This window comes from Lolium rigidum, chromosome 3 (genome assembly GCF_022539505.1).
Source record: "Lolium rigidum isolate FL_2022 chromosome 3, APGP_CSIRO_Lrig_0.1, whole genome shotgun sequence".
Classification (NCBI taxonomy): Eukaryota; Viridiplantae; Streptophyta; class Magnoliopsida; order Poales; family Poaceae; genus Lolium; species Lolium rigidum.
Window position 1 is genome coordinate 159679392 of NC_061510.1, and position 22791 is coordinate 159702182.

Here is a 22791-nt window from a genome sequence, read left to right on the forward strand (position 1 = left end):
TCCAAAGACAGTCGGTAACATTAGTTGGTGATACTGCTCCGAGCGGACTACACACGGTTGATATGGACTCAACGCGTGAACGCATTGCTACCGCATTGTTCAATGCTAGAAGAAGATAATCGACTACTGCTAGCTTAGTTATTAATGACTGTAAGGACACTATTATGTATTTTGGATACTATATATTTCATTATGGATAATATCTTATTTGTGTAATGGCATGTATATGTATCAATGACAAAGCTATTCCCATCAAATACATGTTCTGAACACTCCAGGGTATTTCAGACAATTCATCTATTCACAGCCAGACAGCCAGCAAATTAACCAAACAAGTGAAACTCGGAAAGCGACTTTCCCTCGCGACAAGAGCTTTTCCCTGCACAGCAGCTTTCCCTACACAGCCAGCCAGCCACAGCCCAAACAAACAGGCCCTACGGCCCGGATATGTTACGGGCCACACAAGCCCTTGAGCTAAAGCGAAACAAGAGTAGAGCTTCCGCACCTCCGCCGTCTCCACTCTCCACTCCGACGATGGAGGCGTCCGGCTAAACCCCCCTTTCAAATCTCTCCCCCGCCGCCGCCGCCGCCGCCGCCTCCGCCTCCTCCACCACCGCCTCCCGGCTGCCGCCACTACCGGCAGCAACTACCAGTTCCTCACTACTCCCCCTCACGCAAACCCTAAACCCCGCAGACTCCAGCCATGCCGAAGGTCTACGGCACGGGGGTCTTCGAGTTCCGGCACCCCCGCGCCGCCGAGTACCCGCTCCCCGCCGATGCCCCTCCGGCGGCGGCGCCCGCCTCCACCGGGGGCTCCATGACGCTCCTCGACATCCAGCGCGACCGCCTCACCTGCGTCGCCGCCGAGCACTGGGGCTCGCCGGCCGCCGCCGCCGCCGCCTTCGACGCCGACCTCGTCAAGGAGATCTACAGCAAGGAGCTCCGCGTGGTGGGCCGCGGCCGCAAGACCGTCCCGCTCCAGCGCGTCATGATCCTCGAGGTCAGCCAGTACCTCGAGAACTACCTCTGGCCGCACTTCGACGCGGACCACGCGTCCTTCGAGCACATCATGTCCATGATCCTCATGGTCAACGAGAAGGTCCGACCCTTGCCCGAATTGCAGCGATTAATAGTAGCTTACCTTGCCTGACCTATTTCTAGGGTTTCTGCTGACGCGGTCTGGGTGGGATTTTCTGTGCAGTTTCGAGAGAATGTGGCTGCGTGGACATGTTTCCATACCCGGAAGGACGCCTTCAAAGGCTTCCTATGGCGGGTTCTCAAGCTCAAGGATGAGGTGCGTGTTCAATTTGCTGCTGCACTTGTCGAGTTGCTCCTTAGATACTTCCACTGCAGCGCACATGTACTCTAGTAAAACCGAGCCTCTTTAGGCTGGAGTAGCATAATTATCAACCCAGTGAAATTTAGTTTTGGTTCTTCATCTATCTCTTTAAGTAGATTTTACTGTGAAACCTTGTCAACGAAGGCTGCTGTGTCATCAGATCACTTGGGGGTCAGATTTGGTTAGGATGGTTGCTAGCAATCACTATAGTAACAAGCTCAGTGCGGCCAACACACATTTTTTTTGTGCTGCAGGCTGCAGCCACCTTACCTGTGTTTGAGTGTATGAGATCCAGTCAGTAGATACTGGCCTGAATAATTTTCTTTGTGTTCTTGGTAATATTAGCTATGCTGACAAAACATGAGAAGTTTGGTAGTCAGAAATGATGCTGTTTTGCTGATGACAGTTTCTCAAATTTTCTTTGGAGCACCATTTAAGATGGATATCTTGTTAGATGCTTGTTGGTATTTTTTTTTTTGTAGTTTTGTCCAGTTTCATGCTGAATCTTATGTGTTAATTCAATTGGTACCTTCTTATTTTGGATGTTTCCTTAAACAATTGCGTATATATCTTCTCACACTTTTCTGAATCTTCTCATCCTTATGCTGTCTTGCAGGATAGGACCATTAGTATGGCAGAGAAAACAAATTACCTCTTGTTCATGATAAACGCGTTTCAGGTACCCATCACAGGCTTTGACTAGAATATTTTTTTGTCAGATGTAGATGTTTTGATTCCAATTGAAAGGGATTATGAGTACCTTTCAAATGCCATAATGTGGGGGTGCTATGTTGTTTGTCATGAATTTCTACATAACTTCCTATTGAATTGAATCTATGCACCGGTCGTCTGATGTTATGGCTCTGTGCCCTAATGACTTCAAAACTAGCTCTGCAGAGGCTGTTCATTTTTTTATCCTGTTTGTAATTTGGGCATGCTATCTGTGTCCCATTAACTCATGCCTTACTGCAGAGTTTGGAGGATGAACTTGTCCGGGAAACTATACTCCAGGTAGTAAGCTTAAAGCTGTGGCATACTCTCTCTTTTGGACGGCTTCAGGTAATTAAGTTCTCCTAAAAGTTAGCTTTCTCCGCCCTTCTTATGGTTTCTCAAGGTATGCTTCAAACATCTACAGATGGAACTTTGCCTTAATCCTGAATTAATTAAGAAGTGGACCAAAATCAAAAGAAAAGAAGCAAAGGAAGCAAAAAAGGCAGGCCAACCTTGTAATCCTTCAGAAATGCTTGAGAATAAGTTCCTTAGGAACCTAATTGAAGAATTTTTGGAGGTGTGCCTTCGGAACTCATTGAACTCACTGTGATGTCACTAGATATAAATTGTGCTAACCTGCACCTGTGATACTTATGTAGATTCTTGATTCAAAGGTTATATTGTCCAGTCAAGATGGTGGTGAAGAATCTGTCTTTACCGAGTCACTTAGTGGGCAGGTTGATGATTCCAGTGTCTTGTATTGTGAAAGATTCATGGAATTTCTGATTGATATGTTGAGCCAGCTTCCTACGAGAAGGTATGCATACATTTTTGTTACTTCTCTGGTAGTATCAAGCAGCATCATTGATTAGCAAACTAGTAGATTGCACTCTAGGTTATTTTCATGAGTTCTCATTTATTTAGATCTAATAACCTGAGAACTTGACATCCAGGGAAGTCGATCTGCACAACTCTGCCTTTTCTGATTGAAGTAGGTTGAACCTACAAGTCCTTGTGCAATTGCATGTACCCACTTTTATAAGCTTTTAGGACCTATAATTTTTCAGTTCTCAAGTCAATGGGGCAGCCCATTCAATTTTTTGGACAGGTGCAATTATTAAGAAGAACCGTCTCTTTTGACCATGCAACTTTTGAAGTCCTTTTGCATCGAATGAAGTCCTAAACAGAAGTTGTTAGGTGTCTGATTCTCTCCACCATGAGCATTTTGTAAATCAACATATTTCACTCGTACGGTGTCAATCTTTTTGTTGTTTCTTGTATCCATGTCGTGTGACAACTAACAACCGGACATTATTTGGTGATTTGTTTTTGTGATTGTTCCTTTCATATCCATGTAACTGCTGTGGTCTCTAGTACTGCTCAGCCTTGCAGATTAGATATGATAGAATAGTTACCTTTTGGTTTCATAATTGAGATGCAACTGCATTAGCTATTTGGTAAGACTCTTGTTAGGAAATAAGATCTCACTAAGATATATATATTTTTAGTTTGCCAAAGATTTATTTGGTAGTCTCTTCACAAGGAGATTCATGCACGTGCATCTGGACAATCAAATAATTATCAGAAGTTATCTAGACTCCCTTTCTTCTCAGCGATGCATCGGTCATCAGAGCCTTGAGATATGGCATGGGAAGAGAACCTTATGGCTGACTCGTGCCTCCCTTGGTTCTTGCACTCAAACCTAAGCATGTTTTCCATTGACCCCATTTAACATCTTTGTGAAGTCATTTCATATTTTTTTAGCAACATGTAACTACATCCATGAAGTGAAATATCTTGGTTCACTTAAATCTTGCTCAGTATTAGCAACATTAGCTTGTCTCTGTATGCAATTATGTATATATGTTATCTAATAATGTTGTTCAATATACAGATTTTTAAGGCCTCTAGTCGCTGATACCGCTGTTGTTGCTAAGTGCCACTTAAGCACACTCTATACTCATGAAAAGGGGCGCCTTTTTGCACAATTGGTGGACTTGCTGCAGTTCTATGAAGGCTTTGAGATCAACGATCACTCTGGAACACAGCTTAGTGATGATGATGTTTTGCAAGCTCATTATTCCCGTTTCCAAGCTTTTCAGCTGCTAGCATTTAAACAAGTGCCTAAGGTGTGTACCTTGTTATTGGTGCGGTGCAATTTGCTCACACTGATTTCCTGATAATACTAGTGTTGCTGAAGGCAAATATTAATCTTCTCTCCATTTTTCTGATTGTTGCAGTTGCGAGACCTTGCCTTGTGTAATATTGGTTCAATTCATAAGCGTGCTGATTTAACAAAGAAGCTGCTTGTCTTGTCAGATGTGGAACTGCAAGATCTGGTTTGCAATAAGGTGAGCAATTTTACATGCTTACTTCATTTCTCTCTGCTTATTGTCTCTTTCAAAATTTGTCCTGGTATCCTTGACATGCATTAGTCCAGATATATTTTTCCTTTCTACTTGTCAAGGAAGTATTTTTTTCCCATTTTTAGAAGGTATATTTTCTGAGTTTTATGCTGTTCAACATAAACTTTTGATAGAAAGGAAGCATATCTGTGCAACCACTGCTTGTATAAATCGACAAAGCATTTTATACATGTTCCTGAAGTTAACTATCCATAGGGATTAAAGGACATGTATAATCAAGTAAAATAATGTAAAGCAGATGTCAAGTAGAGAAGTCATGTTTATGGCAAGAACCATTATTTACTTGCACGCGCAACTAAATGACACTGTAAAGTATGAATGTTTAAGTAAATTTAGCTTTTAAAACCGCTCTTCGTAGTTTCATCATTTTCTCATACTTATCAGATTATTTTTCGTATGAAAAAGAAAAACAGGAATTTGAAGTACTAATTTCTTTCTATGAACAGCTTAAAATAATTTCGGAGGAGGATCCATGCAGTGGAAGGCGTGATTTCCTTATTGAGGTCCTTGTTGCTTTTTTTGAGAAGCGCCAATCACAGAAAGAAGCAGTTAATGCACTTCCTCTTTATCCTAATGAACATATCATGTGGGATGAGAGCCTTGTTCCTAGCATCAATTATTCTGGAGAAGGCTGTCTTGCCTTACCAAAACTCAATCTCCAGTTTCTGACACTTCATGATTATTTGTTGAGGAATTTCAATCTCTTTCGTCTTGAATCAACATATGAAATTCGTGAAGATATTCAGGAAGCTGTTCCTCATCTACATGCTTATATCAATAATGAGGGAGACACTGGCTTTCGTGGATGGTCCAGGATGGCCGTTCCAATCAAGGAATTTAGGATCACACAAGTGAAGCAACCTAACATTGGTGAAGTTAAGCCTTCTGCTGTAACAGCTGATGTTACTTTTAGCATATCAAGCTACAGACCACAGATAAAATCTGAGTGGGATGGTTTGAAAGAGCATGACGTGTTATTTTTGTTGTCAATCCGCCCATCTTTTGAACCTCTTAGCTCTGAGGAAGATGCAAAATCAACTGTGCCTGAAAGGCTAGGATTGCAATATGTACGTGGATGTGAGGTTATTGAAATTCGTGATGAGGAAGGAGGACTCATGAATGACTATACAGGAAGGATAAAGAGAGATGAGTGGAAACCTCCCAAGGGTGAGATTCGTACAGTTAAAATTGCCTTAGATACAGCACAGTACCACATTGATGCTACTGAGGTAGCAGAGAAACATGGAGAAAATGTGTATGGCACATTTAATATTCTAATGAGAAGGAAACCCAAGGAGAATAACTTTAAAGCTATCCTGGAATCTATACGTGATCTAATGAATGAAACATGTATAGTTCCTGAATGGCTGCATAACATATTCTTGGGTTATGGAAATCCTTCTGCCGCGCAGTGGACAAACATGCCTGATCTTCTGGAAACTATCGATTTTAAGGACACTTTCCTTGATGCTGAGCATGTGGTGCAAAGCTTTCCAGCTTTCCAGGTAAACATCATAATCTGATCTAGTTTTCTCAAGGTGGGCGTCATTTTCATATCTTTAATCCTTAATATTCTAATGATTCAAAATATTCCCAGGTCACATTTATCAATACTGATGGTACCGAAAACATGCATCCAAGCCCTCCCTTCAGGATTAAGTTGTCCAAGAAAATGAGGGAAATTAGTCATGCCTTGCCTGGCAATGTAAACTCCTCTGATATAACAAGCAAGAACAATATGGTCGATGATGAAGGGTCTAAGAAAGAAAAACTAAGGGTTGAGACTTACATTCCTGCTGATCCAGGGCCATATCCTCAAGATAAACCTAAACAGAACTCAGTGAGGTTTACACCCACTCAGGTATGTTTCAGATCCTCAGCTTAATCATCATTTTCAGTTGGTGCATATCCTCCAGACAGAACTTACCAGGATATGTTTTAAGCATTTCCTATGTGTATTCAACCTCTTGGACGAATCGAACATGTAAATGGGTGGTTATTAGGGAGGACATATTTAGATTGTAGCAGCTAGTATTGACACTTTTAGCATGAGAACAGAACATTTGAGCTGGGTGTGGACAAAAAACTGGATTTGAGTATGAGTTACCTGCAGATCCAATTAAGGAAACTTAAAATTTCCAGTTATTACACCCAGGCCATCATTTTTTTTCTGGAAGGCCAGAATTGGAAAATTTATTTGTAGTTATATGATTGACTTATTCTGGGATACCTAAAACTACTAGTGATACTTTTAGCATGACAAAAGATCATTTGAATTGGATATAGTACCAAAAAAATGGATTTGAATATGATCTATGATTTACTTCTACATTAAATTCAGGAAACTCCACATTTCCAGAATTCAGCTTTTAAACTCCGCATTGCAACATTGACTTCTAGTCTATGATTGGCTTACCGGGGGATACCTAACACTACTTCTCTTCAAGAACTCCCAATATGAATACAGATTTTGCCACTTTGGATAATTTACGTATGTTCTCTAGATTTCTGTTTGTGTACTAATTAGTAGGAGTGATCACTAGGATTCCTTGGTTTGGGCTTGAATATTTTTATTTATTTATTTATTAGTTTCTATTATTTTGCATTTTTGTACTTGTATGTAATTAAATGCTGCTTCTTTTGAGATTAATGAAAATCTGATTCGACTTCAGCTTTTGATTGCTCATGAATGGTAACTATCTATTTGTAGATTGGTGCTATAATATCTGGTATTCAACCTGGTTTGACAATGGTTGTTGGTCCTCCTGGTACGGGGAAGACAGATACAGCTGTGCAGATATTAAATGTTCTGTATCATAACTGTCCTTCACAAAGAACGCTGATTATTACCCATTCCAATCAAGCTTTGAATGACTTGTTCGAGAAGATAATGCAGGTACTGTGACTGGGCCAGATATTCTCTGAATTTTAAACATACAGTAGCACTTCTCTAGATTGGAAATGAGTTGTGCTTGATCCATGCAATGCTGTTCTTTAATATGGATTACTTGCTAGCTGCGGCGGTCGCAGTATATGATTGGAAATGACTTGAATATTTTGCTTCCATCCCTTTCAAATACACGTTTCTTATTATGTTCCTGGCTATATAGGATGTTGTATCAATTTAATTTGGACAGAAGTAGAGATAATCTCTTGGTCGTTGAGGGCGTTGAGATGAAATGACTATGTATGCTCATGTCCATGAAATAGTGCTACATATGATGCAATGCTGTTTCTTGACTTGTTTTTAATTTTTTTTTGACTGTTGGAGTTCTGAGTTACTTGATTTACTTCACGATGAACAATATATCTACATATCGAAATATATCATACGCTTTCTGATTGTCTTGTTGCATGTTCGTTTTTCGGCTGGTTGTCTGATGTTAACTTGGTTCTTCAGAGGGATGTGCCCGCGAGGTACCTTCTTCGTCTTGGTCAGGGTGAGCAAGAGTTGGCAACTGATCTCGATTTTAGCCGTCAAGGTCGTGTCAATGCTATGCTGGTTCGGCGACTAGAGCTCCTTGGTGAGGTTGCAAAACTGGCAAGATCCCTTCATCTTCCTGAAGATGTGAGCTACACATGTGAAAATGCTGCATATTTTTGGTTATTACATGTTTACGCCCGCTGGGAACTATTCTTAGCTGCCTGTGCGCCAAACAAAGAGAATCCCACTTTTGTTAAAGACCGTTTTCCATTTTCCGAGTTCTTTTCGGATACCCCACAACCTATATTTACTGGTGAGTCATTCGAGAAAGATATGCATGCAGCCAAAGGTTGTTTCAAGCATCTTTCCACGATATTCCAAGAGCTGGAAGAGTGTAGGGCTTTTGAGTTACTAAAGTCAACAGCGGAGCGAGCAAATTATCTAATGACTAAACAAGCCAAGATTGTTGCCATGACTTGCACCCATGCAGCATTGAAGAGAAGAGACTTTCTTCAACTGGGTTTCAAATATGACAATTTGCTGATGGAAGAAAGTGCGCAGATATTGGAGATAGAAACTTTTATACCAACGCTCCTTCAGCGACAGGAAGATGGCCATGCTCGTCTCAAACGTTGCATTTTAATTGGTGATCACCATCAGTTACCGCCTGTTGTGAAGAACATGGCTTTTCAGAAGTACAGCCACATGGACCAGAGTCTCTTTACAAGGTTTGTTCGCCTTGGTGTGCCTTACATTGAACTCAATGCCCAGGGACGTGCCAGACCTAGTATTGCTGAACTTTATAACTGGAGATACAGAGAACTGGGAGATCTGCCTTATGTACGTGAGGAAGCTATATTCCATAAAGCTAATTCTGGATTCTCTTTTGAGTATCAGCTGGTTGATGTCCCTGATTACCGTGGCAGAGGCGAGTCTGCTCCTTCTCCTTGGTTCTACCAGAATGAAGGGGAGGCTGAGTATATTGTTAGTGTTTATATTTATATGCGTCTGATAGGATACCCTGCCAATAAGATTTCAATATTAACTACTTACAATGGTCAGAAGTTTCTTATCCGTGATGTTATCAACAGAAGATGCAAGCCATGGAACATTGAGCCACCTTGCAAGGTAATTTATAACAATCCAGTAATTCAGCTATATTAGGTCAATCAAACATTTGTTCAGTTTTCAACTATTTTGTGCAGACATTTAACTGTGATATGTTTTATTTAGGTTACCACGGTGGACAAATTCCAGGGTCAACAAAATGATTTTATTTTATTATCTCTCGTCCGGACCCGATTTGTGGGCCATCTTCGTGATGTCAGAAGACTTATTGTGGCAATGTCTCGTGCTCGTCTGGGCTTGTATGTGTTCTGTCGCCGTTCCTTGTATGAACAGTGCTATGAATTGCAGCCAACATTCCAGCTTCTACTCCGAAGGCCAGATAAGCTTGCCTTGAATCTTGAAGAGTGCACCCCGTTTACAGAGCGACCTTTGGGAGAAGCTGGAAATATTCATTATATTACTGATGTTGAAGATATTGGACACCTAGTGAATTTCAGACTGGAACATCTTCGTCAGGTACTTTTGCCCTACATTTATCCAGTACCAAACCTCTGCTTTGTAAAATTTAATTATGCTGCTTATATTGATTTTTTTTTGCGAATTTGATATATTAAAAAATTGACAACCTGACCTCCATTCTTTCTGCAACAGATGCAATCAATGCAATATTTTGCACCTCATACAGAGGCTGTTTCAAACCCTCCTGAAACTGTCAATGGTGGGATAGTTTTGCCTAATACGAAGGAGGGCATGGAGGAAGAAAATGGCGACGCGTCTGCTGTGTTAAACAATGACAAGATGGATGAAGATACTGCTGAGGCAAAGGATGACATGATGCAGGAAGCAAGTAAGATGGATGAAGGTAATGTTGAGGCAGGTGATGTGGCTATCGAAGACAAGATGGTGGAAGAAAGTGCTGATGAGGCTAAGGACAAGATGGTAGAAGGAAGTGCTGATGTGGTTATCGAGGACAAGATGGTGGAAGGAAGTGCTGATGAGACCAAGGACAAGAAAGAGGAAGAAAAGGCTGCTGAGGCTAAGGACAAGATGGAGGATGGAAATCCTATGTCAGAGGACTTGTAGCTAGATTGAGCTGATGTAGTTATTTGGCTGGTGAATGGCGCCCTTAATTTTTGCGCACCGACTCTTCGCTACAAAGGTTTGATTTGTGACAAATATTCAACTGGGTGGCCTCATAAGGGTAACACGTATCTGAGTCATAACGGAAAGCGGAACCAAGCCATACCTGCCACAAGAACATGTCTGTCAATGCCCTTCGTTTGAACCCCTGTGACTATGCAGGAAGACATGTACAAAATGCTTCTGCTAGGATTCTCCTCCCAACTGTTTTAACGTAGCTATTCCAGAGAACGGCTGGAACATTGGTGCCGTGATACCTTTTGTATACTAATGTTCTGTAATTTGGGCACGATAACATGCATTATTTTTGCAGCTTTGAGCCTAGGGCCCTATCCTACTGTTACCGATGTCTTCTGACAATGCTTATAAATCGAGTTAACTGAGGTTTTTCAGGGTGTGATTGTATGTGCAAACATAAACTTCTGTACGAGATCTTTTCATGTAATTTAAAAGTCTACCCTGCATGTGCTATGCTTTCTACGGTGATCTAGTCAATCTTAATATTCGTGACTTGTAATCTTTGGATGAAGTTGTGCCCTTATTTCATTGATGCATTGGATTTTGTCCTGGCATATTTGGATTTCTACTTGCTAAGCTGTTACGTGTTGTGAAGTTTGACTGCTTACTGCTGAGAAGAACACGTTTCTGCGGACCTGATGTTCGAGACATTTCTGCAGCCCTGCACGCTGAACTTGTTGTTTGCTGTTGTTTGTCCGAATTTCTAATCTGCTTATGGAAGTTGTTTGATGGGAGCACCTGTTCTGCCTTGACAGCGAAATGGTTTACCAACAGTTCATATCATCGATGCAGAATACAGGGTTGTGAGCCTGCAGAGCTGAAGGGTTTCCTGGAAGGTGTGAAGTCGTGGCATGACAGTTTTCTGCACCCAACCAGTGACTCAACCGCGAATCAAGACCTCGTGTTCAAATGGCTGCATTTGTAGGAAATCCCCAGGGCTGCTGTAGGTGGTAATGTCGGCGTAAACTGACATTGTTCCGCACGTGCGACGAGTGGTCAAACTACTGAAGGTGATTTTCCCCCTATGCTAAGGCGCATCTATAACAAAAATAGAGATCAAAAGGGACCATATATGCAAACACGTTATAAAAATCGAGTGTTGGTCGTTGGTGGATAAACGTCAACTGTTAGTCCCACCCTAGGTTACCAGAAGGAGATCGATCGCTGTCAGGGCAAGAAGATTACACGGTCGTACAAGTGGCTAGCCGCCACCTCTGTAACTCGTGAGAACTGCCTGATGATCCATCTTGTTGGCCGACACAGATAGTCGCATCCTGTCTAATTTTGCTTTGCTCTCTGAGTTTGGGCAACTGATTTGCGGCTTTCCAGCGGCAGCTGCAAGGAGGGTGCGCTGTCCCGGCAAGTGCCATCTATTCCACCCACAAAAATGAAGTACTAGTACAAAGCTGGTCGCTGTCACTGGCCGGTGGAAGCCTCAGGCCGATGTGTTGGTCAATGGGTACTTACATGGGTTAATCACGCCACGGCAGGTTGAGAGATTTGGGCGTGTGCTTGGTTTGCAGCACCAGTTTGCCCAACCCAATGTTGCCACATACCTCTTGCCAATAAACTGATTTGTCTGATTTCGGCAAGAGAATTGGCTGCCGGACCTGTTAATTCTACCCCATCCGTTTCATATCCTTTTATCGTGTTTTTAGTTTGAATTTAAACTACAATTGTCATAATAATTATGGAATAGAGGAAGTGACCTTATGGTGATAAAGATACTTTTTTCTTTCTATATGAGTCTTTCTTCATCGAGAATGGATCTTAGATAAGGTTATGCGAAGACAAGTGGCTTGGCAATACCACATTGCCACTCCTCAGGAACAATATCCTACGCTGTATAATATTGTGCGTTACAAATCGGATACATTAGCGAAGGTGATAGAAACTTCACCTTCAAATGTGACATTTAGGCGTAATCTCATTGATCCTGGAATGCTTGCTCAGCGCCTAGCTATGGTCCAACTAGCATAAGGGACTGAAAAGTTTTGCTAAAATCTACATGACAGTCGCAATTCTATGTGGACTCTATGTGTAATGCTTTAATCTAGCCTGATATGCCGGGTAATAATATTTCTTTTTGAAAAATGAAGATACAGTTTTTGCGTGAATATTTTTGACAAGTGCCATTATTTGGTGTCTATTGCTATGTACAAATGACAATGTTTTTAATGATAAACATTATTCTCTCTTGACATGGATTTCAACAAGTATGTCTTTGCTCCATCACGAGCGTCTCTTTAGACGTAGTGAGAATCACGATCTATTCTATCGCGGTCGTACACACAGGTTGGACGATACGCGTCGCAAGATATTTTCTCGACAACTAGTTGAATGTCGGATGTGATCTATGGATTGGACCTCCATCTCCTTAGGCGCTCTACGATGATCACTTTTATTATGCCCTTTATTTTGTGTATCCTTTCGTATCTTTGCACGTTTGGATGTTCGTGCGTCTGTGTGCATCTCAGTTATGCAGTGACCTGATGTACTAGTAATACTTAAATATTTTAAGTAATAAATCATCCTTTATGTTAAAAGAAGATCTATCGCATTGCACTTGACTAAAACAATAATGCAATTAATTTTTCTTTATGAAGGAACGGCGTACATTGTGTAAGTGGCTGACCGGTGGCAGGGTAATCTAGGCGATGGACAAACAAATGTACCAACTTGATATTCCCTCCTCTATGTATTAGTTGTCGCTGATTTAGTACTTCTTCCACCTCTAAATACTTGTCACATGTTTAATGGACCTAAACATATTTTAGCCTATTTTTGCTTAAATCTACGATAAGTATTTAGGGCTAGATAAAATACTTTGAGATGGGTTCGCGGAAGACGGCGGAGGCGATTTCTGGGACGTGCGCAATGGTGCACGCTGATGATTTGCTAGACTGGTTGTGCTTGTCACCCGACAATGGATGGCTTGGGAATACATTCGGTTTTCTAGATGATGCTGGCCCTGTTCTTTGTCACCCCCTTCATCAATCTTGTAGGTAAAACAAGTTGTCGCCGGAAAGGTGGCTTCGAATAGTTGATCTTTATATTTCGTATGTAAGAATTTGTTAAATAATCTAATAGAAGAAAGTGTGTGCATTCTTTAGATGTAGAGGCTACCTGGATTTGTCAGAGCGAATTGGATGATCGGGCCAAGGGCTGCCCTCCCCTCGCTATCCTTTCCTTAATATCTTCTTTGATATTCACCGTCGAGTCATCAAAGCCGTCAACTAATTTAAAGGGGTATCTGTTGAAGGCGGTCCCACCGGTTCTATTTATTAAGTTGCAATGGCGAGTGGAGCTATGCTTCCATATGAAGAAAAAAAACACTAAATCAGCGACAGCTATATGGAACGGAGGAGGTAATGATTCGTCCGTTTAACGTCTGGAGGACGAAATACGGAATCATTTCTACCTGGCAGAACCACATGCACGGCAGCTCGATCAATCGGAACTTAACCACTCCTAGTCCGCGTTGCACTAGCTGCGAACATGCATGATTAGCAGTATCTCTCGAGAGCAGCGGAGACGACCGGACTCATCCGTGGGGCAGTAAAGCGACCCACACATCATTCTCCCCAGGACTACGCGCACGTCGATTATTGCGCGTATCAACACCAACAACGCGCTCGGGACGTACAGTACCATCTTTTTGGCAGATCTAGTAAACCTCCAAATCTTTTTGGATCAACGCCCACCAAACAGAAGACGGTAATGATGATGGATCCTCTTGATCGTATGGGTTTTGTAATTGCAAAATTATTAGGTTGTTCTGCGTTAGTTCATTGCTAGGTATGTTCTGCGTTAGTTCCCATGCTGGCTAATTGGGTAATGGGGCCACGTTACGTACGACATGCATGTGTTGGTCGTAGGTGCAACCGACGCCATCTCTAGCTATACGTGGTTGAACCAACATGCACCCTCCAAAGCCTGCTGGAGAGCTGAGGGGGTGAGAACACGCTCATCAACCATTTTCACTAACAGGGAGATATACAGTGAGTGGAGTAGACTAGTGAGTCACAAGATCGATTTTATTCTCACTGTTCAAATTTCAATTGTCAATGTTCTATGTAACCTTTACAGGTTTACTTGCATGTTGTGAATCGACAATGATAACAAAACCGCCACGATGTTTTTAAAATGCAAATGTGTACCATTTTGAAAAGAGTTTGCGCATTTGAGTTATCCATATAGAAGTTCAGATTCAAGAACTTAAAACACAAATAGTTGAAGAATACGAAAACATATGGAAATTAGATTAACTGCGTGAATAGATATGGGTTTACAAACGAGATATGTATTTTCATTGATTGCAGGGAAGAAACCACTCCTGTTTGTATTCCGAGCTTAGTCAAAGTAAAAGTACGTAACAAAAAAAATATCAAGATATACAACACCAAATGCATACAAAATAAAAATATTTTTAGGACGGTTCTAATGCAATGGATTTTTATTAAATATGTAGTCTAAGTTTATAGCATTGACTTCAAGTAAAACCTATAATGCATGGAGTATAGATATAACCGCTAGAAGAACGATATATGATCGAAAAGGAGATGTGATTGCAGTCAGCCATTCTGACCGTTGAACGAACCAATCTTTCCTCTGTTTTATTTTACACTAAAAGCTTAGAAAAAGGAAAATGCAAAAACTTTCAAAGAAAACGACCTGATCTAAGAGAACAAGAACAAAACTATGTCGGACCGAATGGACTTTTGACTAATATATCATTAATTATGTGTATTCCATAAATTTAGAGATGTGGTCTTATATACAATTTTATTTGAATTTAATTGCAATAAAATTTTGTGTGAATTAAAATAGAGCAAGAAACTATGATTAATCCAAGAATAGTAGAATAAGAAGAAATAACTTGCTCATTTCAATTTATCTAAATGTTCAGTTCGCCATGTTGACACCTTGAGATCCATACACACAGGTAAATACACTACTTCAGTCATGCCTTTTCTTTTCCTGTTCTATATCCGATTAGATATCCAACACCCAATAATGCTACTACCTCCATTTGTAAATTCACGACTCTTCCTAGAGACCATGCATTCAAACATTTATAATTTTGAATTCTAATATATAAAATAATCGTTAGGTACTGGTACGGTGAAAATGTTACTATTAGATCTATCATGAAAAACATTCCATAATATTGGATTTAATAAGTTTTCACTAATATTAAGTTGGAACTGTCAAAGGTACATGTGCCAATGGACAAAATGTCATCTACTTATGAGCGGAGAGGAAGTAGTCCCTCCGTCCCAAAATGTAAGGTGCCTAAGCTTTAGCTAAAAGTCAATATCTTCTAAGTTTGACCAAGTTTATACGAAAAAAATATGGATACCTACAATATCAAATGGACATTTTGAGAAACTATACTTTTTGGTGAATCTATTGATATTGATTTGGCATTGTGAATGTTTATATTTTTACGTATAAATTTGATCAAACTTAAAATATGTTTACTTTTGACTAAAGCTTAGACGCCTTATATTTTGGAACGGATGGGAGTATATCTTACATGCTAATGGTCAATATTTTTTTGAGGCCTTGGCCTCACCACGTGGATAGGACCTGCAATGTTGGGATTTTAATGGGTTACTCTAACCATCTTCTAGACAAGTAAAGTAGGTATTAATCTACTTATTAAAAGGTATTTTTGATTATTTACATTTAAAGAATAATGTATGACATGCATAAAAATAATGTACAATTTAAAGGATAGTCTTGCTAATTGTTTAATTGATTGTATAAATTTTTTTTTTGCTAAATCCCCCCTTACTTTGAATCTAGCTAGCCAGTCCATGTTGTAGCTAAATGTGTTTATAGAGTACACCATAAATGTCATAAAACGTGCAACCAAACAAAAGCGGCAGATGTAAAAATGAGGAAAAAGTTATGATCTTTGCAGTAAGCATGCATGACTAAAGTTAATTACCCTAATCTCCTAGTACTGTGCGTGACTGATCATTTTCCTCTCAGTATGTATGTAAATCCCTTCTCATTTTTCAGATTCTCCTATATGAGGTTTTGAATGTGGTCTTAGAGCACAATGCACAAGCAAAAATAGTAGTACACATTAACATGTACTTTATAAGTATTTTAACATGATGCACATCTATGATTTTTTAAAGGAAATTTTGAAGACGCACATGCAGTAAGGGTAAACTTAAGCACCTGCTACAAAACTCACTATCTTCACGTAGTCAATCTATATTTTTTTCATAGATTAAAGGTCCATTTTTTTAAAAACGGACTAAAGGCCCAAATTCGAAATTGATGGTAAAATACGACCTATACTACTCCCTCCGTCTCAGTTTACTAGTCTTTCCCGTATCCCTAGGTCACCAATTTAACCTATATAGTTTAAATTATATAATGCAAAAATTATATCATTAGTAAATCTCAAGAACCATCTGATCAATTCTTCTAATGATCTCATGAAGGTTTTCATAAGCGTAGGGTAACTATATGCGTTAATTGTGATCAAATGTGTACGTATCTATGGCGTCTTTGATTGTCTGTACTACCTAATAAAAAATTGATGGTAGAGTACGACCGATACTAGTAGAGAGACGCGTGAGTGCATCATATCACGCCAGCTGAAAAACAAGGACTGGCTAGTATTTATGAAATGTCGTAGCAGTTAATGTGTACTACCTCTGTTTAAATGAACAAAGCTTAATTTTTTCCCCAAAAGTTAAACTGTGTAAAGTTTAACCAAATTCTTTGTTAAAAATCATTAATATTTACAATTCATAATCAACATCGTTAGATAATCATGAAATATAGTTCCATATGACATCTATATAATAGCATGGTTCTTGATATATTTTTTAAAAAGTTTAGTCTAACTTTACTTAGCTTGATTGTTCAGAAAAAAGTTTTTATTTATTAGTACGGAGGGACTATTACTATGATCGCATCTTCCTATTCGATACATACAGCTAGCTAACTGCCGAACGGTATGGCCGTGTATCTGTTGACTACTCAATCAGTTAAATACGGAACAGTTCCAACAGCAAAATATAGCTAAAATTGTTCAAGAGGAAAAAACCTTAATAAAAGAAAATGGTAGGGAGATAGAGAGGCGGCTAAACCAAATAAGCTAGCTAGGAGCTAGGTGCAAGTATACTGTTTGTTGTGTTGCAAAGGGAGGCAACCAACAGTGGGGGAGATCGATAGTTGCATCCAAGCTAATTAGCTATGGGTACTACTCTCACAATCACTGTCATGCTAGCCACATCGCCCTTTATATGCTGCGATAGATCTCGGCCCATGGACAACATCTTGCCTTTTTGACATGTCCACGCACACAAAAGATATTTTCGTTAATAAGCAGCGCATACGGTTACACACAATAAAAAAAACAGAAACATATTAACTTATTTTGATTGCATTCGCGAAAACAAAACTTATTGTGATTGAGCAGCCATATTTAACCATTATCATTAAGTTCAGACCAATATACATTTGATGTGGTCAACATGGAAAAGAATGGGACGATAACATGGATAATATTTAAATATTTCAACTTCTATGCAGTCAGCTAACATGGATATATGTAGTACGTAGTATAATGTTTTAGAGAAAACGCATTATGTCCTAATTTAAATTAATAAGACATTAAAATCTGAATCGAGCTGTAGGTAGGGCTCCATGGTACATACACACCATGTAAATAAAAATAAACAAGCAATTACAGCGTACACTAGTTCAATCCAAGAAGAATGCAACATGGTCCAAGGATTTATGCAGTTAATGTCACCCGTTTATGCAGTAAACTTGTTCGAGTGCACCCATCAATTTTTCTGTAGCTTCACCTCTCAAAATCGAGAACAGAGAAAAATAGCCAGTGTGTCTTGAACATGCCAAATACAAATGTAGAGCCTAGGAATGAATGCCGACCAACCTTTGCAAAATAAATTAGGTCAATAAATATTAATCTAACATTGGTCGAGTTTGTGAATTTGTGTTTCATCTCGGACCACCTCGTTCCCGCTTAACATTGCTTCCTCTTTTCGAGGGGTGTTTTTGGGCGGCAACGAGATGGCAAGCTCATAGCGCCTCGGTTTTCCTTGGTAAGATGAAGATGGTAGTCGAGGTCCTCCTTCGTGTTGGTTGAGTCATACATATTTGTGTTTTCATGCTTTGTGTTGTTGCTTGCGTCGTACATATTCGTGTTGGCATTCCGTTGAGTTGGCATTCGTTCTTGCGCCGCACTTCAGTGTGTGCTGCTGTTCTAGCTTTGCTAGCTAGTTGTTGTACTTTCCAGGCCTAGTTTTACTTATAATATCAATGAAATGCAACGCTGTCTGCTTTTCATGAAAAAAGTCAAGTTTTTGAAAATAAATTACGAACACTACTCTTTGAAAAAGGGCTAACTAGTTTGATTGACAAAATCATATATGATGTTTTTTTGATGTAACCATATATTTCATTAGAAAATCTGTTTACAGAGATTACACATATGGTCACCACACAAGACAAACATTTGCATCAAGCAACTTTGCACAAGAAAACTCACAAGAAGTAAAACTACAAGTTCACCCTTGGAGAAACCTGTGCCTCGCCGAAACATCGTCCATCTTCCTCCACTACCACCATGGTAGCGCTGAAAAAAGAGCCGAACAACCACCACACCTAGATCTGGGAGAGCACCATCGCATTCAATGATGCTTTTTGAGCCGATGAACTGGGTCGTCGCAGAGGATGAGCCCGAGACTTTGTGGCACGTCGGCCGGGGATCTTCCCCATGGTCACCAGATCCCAACACCGTCATCATCTCCAAACATGCATGAGTCAGATACGTTGAAATATAAAAAGTTCAAAGATCTGACCAACATAATATTTTGATGTTAAATTGCTGGTCAAATTAAGTGTACCCCTTGAAACGATGTAACTATTTGCTGAAAATGGCCTGTATATTGTGACACAGGCAGAGTTCGAGCTTGACAACGTACATGTATGCATTGATAACCACAAAAAAAGATCAATTTATACTTGCTAAAAGTAATAAAATTTCCTTAATACGAAAATAACACCTACAACGACTCTACCTTTTGTCCCTCCAAAATTGACCACAAAGGCACAAACACCTCAACAAGAGCAAAGAAAAGTAGACCCAAGAAAAAAGAAAAAAGAAAAAAGAAAAGAAAAGTTGGCAGCTTCTTCTCCTCACGGCCACCACTCCCCATATCTCCAGTCCTCATCAACCTTCTCCCCCATCTAGCTTGTTCATCAGCAATCCACCCACATCAAGATCTCCAATATTCCACACCAAACCCTATCTATCTACCAGTCCATCCGGTACACACCTCTCTCTTCTTCCTTCCCTGACCCCCATCGATCGTTCCATGGCGTCCACCACCAGCGACAGCCTCCCCTCCTCGCCTTCCCTCCCCGGCACCGGCACCGGCACCGACCAAGAATTCTCGTCCATCGACCACCACAGCCTCTTCCTTCCGTCCTCCTCCTCGCCCGCCAGCTTATACCTTGATCACGATTCCTCTTCCTTCCACGGCTTCTTCCCCACCTCCTCCCCCACCCACATGCCACCAACGCCGGCACCGGCTCCTCCACCTCACCCGCCGGCGGCCTCAAAGCCGCCCAAAAAGCGCCCTAGAGCATCCCGCCGTCCCCCCACCACTGTGCTCACCACCGACACTTCCAACTTCCGCGCCATGGTTCAAGAGTTCACCGGCTTCCCGGCTCCACCCTTCGCCGCCGGGCCGCCCCCGTCCGTCCGCCCTCGCCTGCTCGGAGGCGCCTCCGCCTACGGCCCATCACCCTTCCTGCTGCGACCGTCTCCTCTCAAGTATCCGCAGCACAACCCTGCACTGCTGCCCTCCATGGCCACTTGCACCACCACCGCTACCCTAGCTAACGACGCTACTACCAGCGGCGCTGCCAACTCTCTCATGGACGCGCTCGCGCTGTTCGCAAGGAGCAACGCGATGCCAAGCGCCGCCGCTGCCGCTGCTACGACGGCCAGCGGATCAGGTACTGCTGATCAGTACGGCAGCGGCCACCACGGCCACGCCATGGGAGGTTTCAACTTCAACCCGTTTGACGACTTCGAGGCTGCGACGGCGGATGGCGAGAAGGCGGCGAGCGGCGGCCATGCTGGGTTCTTCTCTTCCTTGGGCGGCGCCGGAGATAAGTACGACCGGCACTAGCTGTAGCTAGTACGTAGCGTACGTACCTCTCTTTCTCTCTGCGTACGTGTGAGCGAGCTGATCGATCGACTAGTCTGCCTTCTGTGATCTGGATGGAGATTAAGATGGAGGAGCAACTAGCTAAGTGTGGCTAGCTTCTACTACTTGGCCACTACTACTATTGGCATTTGGCAGGCTGCTTACTTGTGACACAAAAAAGTGAGTTTTAATTCCTTGTTTTTTGTATGATGCGTGCACATAAATTTGGGTAATCTTTTTGAAGTCTCAGATCTCACCCATGTTGAATTTTTGAGTGGAAGTAATACATGCATTCCCTTGCCTGATTTTATGAATGCTAGAATATATGTTGTACACTTTTATTTTGTTCGGTTCCCATCGCTAGCCGAGGAATTGTCCTTGTCGAGATGAGATGAAATGAGCCAACTCTTCTCCTGTTCTCCTTTACCTTTCGGCTTAGTCTGGATCTATTCCGTACAGTGGAAGATATATATGCTGCCTTTTTATGCGTCATTGAGAATTGGATTTGTAGGATGGCTGGCTAAGCAATCAGCTCATCTTGTTTGTGAACACTTTATGTATTTCTATGTACTCTTTGGTAAATTATACTATAAAACTCATGGAGAAGTTCAATACGAATGCATGAACTTATCTAAGTACATTCATGGTTACTTTCACAGGCAATAAGATTCAAACACACAGATGTAAATATGAATGTGCACCGGGGGAGGGAGAAGACCCTCCACCTAAATTATATCTTAGTATTAGTGCCGTACTTATCCAAATGTAAGTAAGATGGATTGTTACGCAGAACCAACTAAACAAAGTTGTATTTTAGAAGCCATATCACACCAACAATTTTCTAGGTATAGAAGTTGCCACAGTTAGTTTTTACGCAATTAGATATTGTAAAAATTAGATGGGAGGAAATATTTGTTAAAAGTTCAGCGATCAATGCCTGCATCCAATAATGATTACGAGAGCTCCTCTCTCTATATACTAAATCAACATAGTGCGACCAACGATAGGCACACGAAGGAAACTTGGCACATCTCGAACACCATGCCATGGCCATTCTGATCAACCTAGCCATGGGCACATGTACTATCCATTTTGCAATCTTGTGTCTAGCCTACCAGCTTCATGGTGCATTCATATTTTAAACTCAGGTTAGATGTGTTTCACTCCAAGACCTTACCCTCCGCATATTCAAAGTCCAACTGATTGTTTGTGCATATATTCGACACCAGATTCAACATATACACGTTCTTCCTCTTTTTTTTTTTAGATTTTGTTTTGTTATATTCCTTGCATACATGTATGCATGCATCCTGCTATAATTTCCTTCATTCTCAGAGAAGTTTTTTCATTATTATGACCTGCTATTTTTATCACTTATTATTTTTTTAAAAGTATCGTCAATATGTTCAAGTTAAAAAAAAGTCCATAGTACATGCATGCTTTAATTTAATTGGTAATTTGGCCACATTGGAGATTATGCTGTTTTATTACCTAAATACTAGCTAACTTTTATGCTAAAAAAATACTAGTTAATGTAACTACTCCCTCCGTTTTTATTTACACTGCATTTTGGCTTAAGTCAAAGTCAAGGTTTCTCAGGTTTGATCAAAGATAAAGCAAAAAAATATCAACATCTATAATTGCATATTTACATAACATAAAAACACATTTCAAGATGATTCTAATGGTATTAATTTTATATTTTAGATATTAATTTTTTTTCATAAATTTATAGTCAAACTTTGTAAATTTTGACTTTGACTAAACCTAGAAGGTAGGGTAACTGTAAACAGAGGAAGAACATTCATTTTTGGAGCTCCTACTATTTTATCCCTTAGGCACTTTCTTTAACGGGTCATTACGTATTGTTGCACAATAGCATACTCTTTGAATGTAGTCTAAATGGACCTAACAAAATCTTTTTCGGTGCATTCTAGATCAACCAATTCGCCTTGGGAAAGCAAATAATCACGACTAGGGACTCTCTTACTGAAAGTTAGAAAGGCAGTACTATAGCATATTTAATCAGAAATTATGTATTGGGGTCGACGTATAGCCAGCCATTTACCATTGGTTGGGAGTATGTACTTGAAAGATCTTAAGTACAAACAGTATGCCCATATGCTCAACTATTTAATTCGGCCTACTTTGTGTCATCACGTGTGCATAGGTAACTTATTTAATACTTGATGTACACATGCATAGTGCTACCCTTTTCGGCCTACTATTTAATACTTGATTGCCATCTCATTCCGTAAGCTAATCCGAAATTGTGCCCGTAAGTGTAGCATTTCTCTCGATAATCCTACACCTACGGATTGCACTTACGGAATAGGCTTACGGATGCAACGTGTCCACGTTCATTACAACTGATCTGGTGTGGTTGATCCTAAAAATGCGGATGCCAACCTATGGTTCATTACAACTGATCTGGTGTGGTTGATCCCGATA

The 22791-nt window shown here is 40.7% G+C and overlaps 2 protein-coding genes across 2 annotated transcripts; both read left to right on the plus strand.

Annotated features, from left to right (window-relative positions):
- Positions 1-627: 627 nt before the first annotated feature.
- Positions 628-10506, plus strand: LOC124702584 (RNA helicase aquarius-like). The gene is made up of 14 exons (XM_047234739.1): positions 628-1099; positions 1202-1294; positions 1956-2018; positions 2312-2398; positions 2475-2627; positions 2710-2867; positions 3945-4179; positions 4291-4401; positions 4923-5981; positions 6074-6337; positions 7187-7372; positions 7877-9028; positions 9134-9484; positions 9620-10506. The coding sequence occupies exons 1-14, from the start codon at positions 704-706 to the stop codon at positions 10049-10051; spliced, it is 4740 nt and encodes a 1579-aa protein (XP_047090695.1). The 5' UTR covers positions 628-703; the 3' UTR covers positions 10052-10506.
- An 8847-nt stretch (positions 10507-19353) lies between these two features.
- LOC124698520 (calmodulin-binding protein 25-like) lies at positions 19354-20595 on the plus strand. Its single transcript, XM_047231006.1, has one exon. It carries the CDS (start codon positions 19501-19503, stop codon positions 20320-20322), a length of 822 nt encoding a protein of 273 aa, XP_047086962.1. The 5' UTR covers positions 19354-19500; the 3' UTR covers positions 20323-20595.
- The last annotated feature ends 2196 nt before the right edge of the window (positions 20596-22791 follow it).

Coding starts and splice junctions, on each gene's coding strand:
- LOC124702584 (XM_047234739.1), top strand. CDS start 704: ATGCCGAAGGTCTACGGCACGGGGGTCTTCGAGTTCCGGCACCCCCGC. Junction 2,019..2,311: donor TCATGATAAACGCGTTTCAG/GTACCCATCACA, acceptor GCCTTACTGCAG/AGTTTGGAGGATGAACTTGT. Junction 9,029..9,133: donor ACATTGAGCCACCTTGCAAG/GTAATTTATAAC, acceptor TGTTTTATTTAG/GTTACCACGGTGGACAAATT.
- LOC124698520 (XM_047231006.1), top strand. CDS start 19,501: ATGGCGTCCACCACCAGCGACAGCCTCCCCTCCTCGCCTTCCCTCCCC.